This window comes from Henckelia pumila, chromosome 3 (genome assembly GCF_033568475.1).
Source record: "Henckelia pumila isolate YLH828 chromosome 3, ASM3356847v2, whole genome shotgun sequence".
Classification (NCBI taxonomy): Eukaryota; Viridiplantae; Streptophyta; class Magnoliopsida; order Lamiales; family Gesneriaceae; genus Henckelia; species Henckelia pumila.
The window spans coordinates 35,867,585-35,873,699 of record NC_133122.1 but is presented as its reverse complement, the minus strand read 5'-3'; the positions used below and the strand labels follow the sequence as shown (position 1 = coordinate 35,873,699).

The 6,115-nt window shown below is 34.0% G+C and overlaps 1 protein-coding gene across 7 annotated transcripts; it reads left to right on the top strand.

Moving 5' to 3' along the window:
* The first annotated feature begins 3,395 nt into the window (after positions 1-3,395).
* Positions 3,396-5,743, top strand: LOC140891486 (auxin efflux carrier component 2). Of its 7 annotated transcripts, none has more exons than XM_073300001.1 (5): positions 3,396-4,538; positions 4,711-4,943; positions 5,048-5,291; positions 5,466-5,542; positions 5,640-5,743. In XM_073300001.1, the coding sequence occupies exons 1-5, from the start codon at positions 3,396-3,398 to the stop codon at positions 5,704-5,706; spliced, it is 1,764 nt and encodes a 587-aa protein (XP_073156102.1). In that variant the 3' UTR covers positions 5,707-5,743. The 7 variants fall into 7 exon arrangements, with proteins under 7 accessions (XP_073156102.1, XP_073156101.1, XP_073156098.1 ...); XM_073300000.1 differs by having other exon boundaries at positions 4,708-4,943; XM_073299997.1 differs by having other exon boundaries at positions 3,396-4,564; positions 4,680-4,943.
* The last annotated feature ends 372 nt before the right edge of the window (positions 5,744-6,115 follow it).

Here is a 6,115-nt window from a genome sequence, read left to right as displayed (position 1 = left end):
TTCTATTTTTTTTTTTTTGGAGCATGTAAATTTCTCCTTTTTCAATTGTGAATGCACGCTCCTGGATGTGCAAGTATTTGATGTATTTAGTAAATACAATTCCAAAAAAAATAAGACAGAGATTGAAATGCTCAAATTTGTTACACAATGGGTAAAATAGATTACATAATATTCTCTTTTAATATTTTTAATAGAAAAATATTTTTTTATGAAACGTATATTTTTAGTCATTATTTTTAGATTTTTTAAGAATCGTGTTTTGATACTATCCACACTTTTATGGGAAAACATATCAAACATATTATATATTCTTTTTAATAATTATTAATTTTAATTTAACTAAAAAAAACATTCATTTGGTGTCAGTTACTGCATAATGTGTATTTCAACATTGTATTTTTAAAAAAAAAATCAGATTTTTTTACATGTAGTTAATAATAATAATAATAAGAATAATAATAATAATAATAATAATTAAAAAAAGAATTCAATCGATGTTATTTGTATCATTTCACATTTTGTATGATTCCAAGTGATAAAAATAAAAATAAATAAATAAATCCTTGCAAGATTAATTCGATGGAAACAAATATATAATATATCAATTGAGAAAATGATGTATTAATAATTAAGTGACAAAAATATAAAACTCATCTGCTTTAGAGAGAAATTTTTCGATGTACAATAGTTGAGAATAAGATTTAGCTACGTGAGATTCACAAGTTTCGATTTCTGGTCTATTGGTTTTGATTTTCTCCTATTCAAAAGCTAGGGCATGCTGTAGGCAAATGGGATTTTTGAACTAAGAAAGAAAATAACGATGAAAGCTTGGGAATCGTCAGTAGCACTTTTAGGTAGTGTTTGCAACCTCTAAAAATAAGTGATTATGAAGATTTTTTTAACAAATTTGTTAAAAGAATCTCCATAATCACTTATTTTTAGAGGTTGCAAACATTACCTTAGTTTATGTTTTCTAATTGGGCCAATGACTAAAGTTTAAAGAGAAGACTAAGATAAATTATTTAAGCGGAAGTATCTAAAAAACATGTTTATGTTCTGGAATTGAGATGATAGATTATTTTAAATTGAGGGTTCTTTCGTCTTTTCATATATTTATGAGCCAAAATATTTTTTTGGGGAAAGTGAGCACAAAAAAGAAAAAGACAGGGATTGAAATGCTCAAATTTGTTACATAGTATCAGCTCATTGATAATTTCACTGGAGTATTTGACGTCATTTTCTCATTTTTTTAAAAAATAAATCAAACATGAACAATGCTAATATTCGTTGTCAAATACTGCATTGAGGAGAGCACAAGACTTCGGTCAATTTGTGTGCGGTGTGGTGTGTATCGGTTAATTTTGACAAACTAACATAAGTTGTGTTATTTAAAAGTTTGTAAAAACTCCTTTAAAAAAAAAGTTTGTAAAAATAAGCTGCAATAATAATATTATTAATAATAATAATAATAATAATAATAATCTATTTGTTTTTAAAAATTATACTAATTTCTTGTAAAAAAAATTAATGAAATAAAAAAATTAAAATCAAACATATCTTACTATATATATATATATATATATATATATATATTTATATTTAAAGGCCTTTCTTACTATCTCATTATTCATTACCAATTAAAAGTTTTTGATGAATAGAATTTGGCTAGAGACGAAAGTGAAGGAAGGAAAAAAAAAATATTAATTGCGGTCATAAATAATATTTTGGTTTTGAGAATCTATGGTATCATGAAAATTTATATGTGAGTAGGGCCTTGAATTTGGATTGAGTCTATTAGGTCGGGTCGTTTCATTCCGGCACACAATTAAATAATTGAGTGAGTTGAATTTGAATTTTTTCAATCCAATTAAATATAGGCTTGGGTTGATTCACGGGCTTAGAAGGAAAATAATATTTTTTTACAGCATATGGTTTTATATGTATTTTTTTAATGAAGTTTGCGAAATTTTTTTTATTAATTATTTTATATAAAAAAATTCTTGCGGAATCAATAATAAAAAATTTTATTGATATTTTTTTTATTATTTATGAAATAAAAATTTTAATTAACTATAAATTTTTTTAATTTCTATGGGTCAACCCCTAACCCACACTGAGAATTTTTATCCCATTGGGATGGTGATGGGGACTTTGATCCTACCCATGGGATATTAGGAAAATTCTATGCTATACCCGGTCTGTCAGATCCAATGGCCCCGGGCCATTGTGCACATCACATCATGGTGATGTGCACAATGCCCGGGCCGTTGGATTGCCCTCCGGGCACTACCCCGGAGGGCAGTTAAGAATTTTCCGGGATATTACTCTATGGGTGGTGTGGAAGTATTTGATTAATCCAATCATGTGGATCTCACATAAATTGTGTGGGGTCCACATAATTTAGACCAATTACGGCGCTCCACACCACCCATGGAATACCCCATGGGTAGGTTCGAAATTCCGATGGTGCGCGGAATATTGTATAAAACAATAATATAATATATTGTAATATAAATATATATATTTAACAAAATTTAAATTCTAGATCGATCAAAATATGAAATATAATTGTTATATATTTTATAAACAAAACATAAATCAAAATAATCTCAAACACTGCTAAAATATTATTTTAAAAAAAATTAAAACAAAATATTAATTATGTATATTTAACAAAAATAAACTTTTAAATTTTAAATATGAAAATATATATTATTTTATGAGAAATAAGAAATAATTACATCTTTTCAACAACAAAAAAAATTAGTTGAACCGGTTTACCGGTTCAAGGCAAGGTCTAACCGGTTTTTGATCGGGTTTGACCGGTTCCGATCGATTTAACCGGAAAAACGATTTTCGGGATTATTTCGAACCGAATCTGTGACCGGTTCACGATCGAACCTACTGATCTCGATCCTAAAAACAATGATTCGCAACATTAGGTTCTCATAAAATCGAAAAATTAATTGAGAGGCCGGGTAGTCCTCATGAATAAAATGGAAAAAAGGTATTAAAGGGGCTCTCTCCTAAACGAAAGCAGGAAAATTTGATGATGGTCAGAGTTGGAAATCCTCAAAAATTATTCTGTCTCCTCAATAAAATGGAAAAGAAAGTACAACTTGCGAAGTTGATCTGATAAAAAGATTGCACATTACTGAAAATCCCATTTTTATTTTCATGGTGAAAAATTATATTTGAACACACGTTACAATTTACAAGTACCTCGGCAAACAAATATTTTATACCATTTTTTGCTGCCTGACTTGCATGTGACTTAGGATCTGTGCTTGCCTTTCACTCTACATTTGTTTATCCCTTCTTCTTCCATCTCCACTCATCTTCCCTGAGATTCTCTGCAATATTTCGCACTCGAAATCTTGTACAACGTCTCCACCATGATCACCGGACGAGATATCTACGATGTTCTTGCAGCAATCGTCCCATTATATGCAGCCATGATTCTTGCCTACGGTTCAGTGAGGTGGTGGAAGATCTTCACCCCGGATCAATGCTCCGGAATCAACCGTTTCGTCGCTGTGTTCGCGGTCCCCTTGCTAAGCTTCCACTTCATCTCCACAAACAACATCTACGCCATGAACTTCCGCTTCATCGCGGCGGATTCGCTGCAGAAAGTGGTCATACTTTGTGCCCTTTTCCTGTGGCATGCTTTCAGCAAAAATGGCAGCTTAGAATGGATGATCACGCTTTTTTCGCTCTCCACTCTCCCAAACACTTTGGTCATGGGAATCCCTTTACTCAGGGCCATGTATGGAGATTTCTCAGGCGATTTAATGGTGCAAATTGTGGTCATGCAAAGCGTGATATGGTACACGTTAATGCTCTTCATGTTTGAGTACAGGGGAGCAAAGCTTCTCATAACAGATCAGTTTCCTGAGACTGCTGCCTCCATCACTTCCTTCAAAGTCGAATCCGACGTGATTTCGCTCAACGGGCTCGAGCCGTTGCAGGCGGATGCTGAGATAGGAGATGATGGGAAGCTACACGTCGTGGTTCGGAGGTCGACTTCTGCGTCCATGATCTCTTCTTATAACAAAGGGATGCACTCTACGACCATCACACCTAGAGCATCAAACCTGACCGGTGTGGAGATTTACTCTGTCCAATCGTCCCGGCAGCCGACTCCCCGTGCCTCCAGCTTCAACCAGTCAGACTTCTACGCCATGTTTTCGAACAAAACCGCGAGTCCTAGACATATTGTAGGTGATGTTTACTCTCTGCAGTCTTCCAAAGGGCCTACTCCGAGGACGTCCAACTTGGAGGAGGAGATGACGAAACTTGGAAGGAGGAGATCCGGTCCGAGCACCGAGCTTTCGAGTGATCATGGAGGCTTGCAGTGTTCTTATCCACCTCCGAATCCTATGTTTTCTGGTCCGAGGAAGAAGGAAAGTGGGAACACTAACAGTAGCAGTGCAAATCCAAGCAAGGAGCTTCATATGTTTGTTTGGAGTTCAAGTGCTTCCCCTGTTTCTGAGGATAATATGAAGAACGCTGTGAATAAACCTGCAGCTTCAAATGAAGTACTTCCAACCACTGATCATGTTTCATCTCTGGGTATATATATATATGATCTTATGAGACATTTTTCTATTCATTTTTATGATCACTTCTACTGTGTATATATGTGTATTAATGATTCTAATAGTACTTGGTTTTCTGACAGAAAATAATGGAAGCCCTGCAGGGAAGAAGATTAGTGTAGATCACAAAGAGATCGAGATCGAGGACGACGCGAAGTTTCCGAGCAGCGTTTCTCCTTATTCATGCCACAAGAAAGTTGATGAAGGATCAGAGAAGAAAACACAAATGCCTCCTGCAAGTGTCATGACTAGGCTCATACTCATCATGGTTTGGAGGAAACTTATAAGGAACCCCAACACTTATTCAAGCCTTATAGGCCTTATATGGTCCCTTGTTTCATTCAGGTATAGCTCAAACTCGATCCTCGAACTTCAGTCCGATCATCGTATAGTGTGAATCCCTACTCCGATCGATCCCGTTAACTAGTTGCCATTGATCAATGACACAGGTGGAACATTGAAATGCCTACGATTGTTAAGGGATCGATATCGATTTTATCCGACGCGGGCCTCGGCATGGCCATGTTCAGCCTAGGTTTATTCATGGCTTTGCAGCCAAAGTTGATAGCTTGTGGGAGATCAGTGGCCACATTTTCTATGGCCGTGAGATTCTTGACAGGTCCAGCGGTCATTGCTGCCACTTCTATTGTCATTGGTCTTAGAGGAGTTCTCCTGCATGTAGCCATTGTTCAGGTACCTACCTCTACATTCTTGTTTGTTGATTTGTTACGGCCCGGGTTCTGAATTAGAGGCGTAACCGAGAATCTGGAAATGAATTGTTAGGAATAAGTTAGAACAATCGAACAAAATAATTTGAATAAAAAATCTAATTTTTTTTACAAAATTTATTGGATATGATGATAACAGGCTGCCCTTCCTCAAGGAATAGTTCCATTTGTGTTTGCAAAAGAATACAACGTCCATCCCGACATACTTAGCACTGCGTAAGTTTTAATATTTTGTTTATATATGAATATTTATCATAAAATGATTTTTTTTAAATTTAATTTGAACTTATAATTGATTGAATTTTAATTACAGGGTTATTTTCGGAATGCTAATTGCGTTGCCAATTACAATATTATATTATGTTCTTCTGGGGGTGTAATCCGAGACAAATAAAAGGATGCAAGCCAAGATTCAAGATGGGTGGATTAATATATTATTTGAATTGGAATCAGTGCGATATTGCTAGGAAGAAATCGTAGGCATGTGCTCTTACCTTCACCTTGATATTCAAATGCTTATTAATTATTTGTTTTTTTTCTTTTTTTTTTTTAAGCTTCTTCCTTTTTATTTTATATGATTTTTCAGGAAATTAAAGAATTTTATTGTAGATTCAGATATATTTATTTTAATGAGACGGTGATATAGTGTACTTCATGCATGTTACCAAAGATTGATATATTGTAAATTATTTTAATAATTAATTTTATGGATCATGCATAAAGTAAGTGTATACATATACCATGTATTTAAAGATGTACTAGCGTCTCTTGCACGCGATGCATACATAT

What these genes read in the sequence shown, in the direction of transcription:
- LOC140891486 (XM_073299996.1), top strand. Translation starts at nt 3,396, where the DNA reads ATGATCACCGGACGAGATATCTACGATGTTCTTGCAGCAATCGTCCCA. An exon ending in TGATCATGTTTCATCTCTGG is followed by an intron (nt 4,573 to 4,663) that starts GTATATATATAT and finishes TGATTCTAATAG; the next exon opens with TACTTGGTTTTCTGACAGAA. An exon ending in TGCATGTAGCCATTGTTCAG is followed by an intron (nt 5,292 to 5,465) that starts GTACCTACCTCT and finishes TGATGATAACAG; the next exon opens with GCTGCCCTTCCTCAAGGAAT.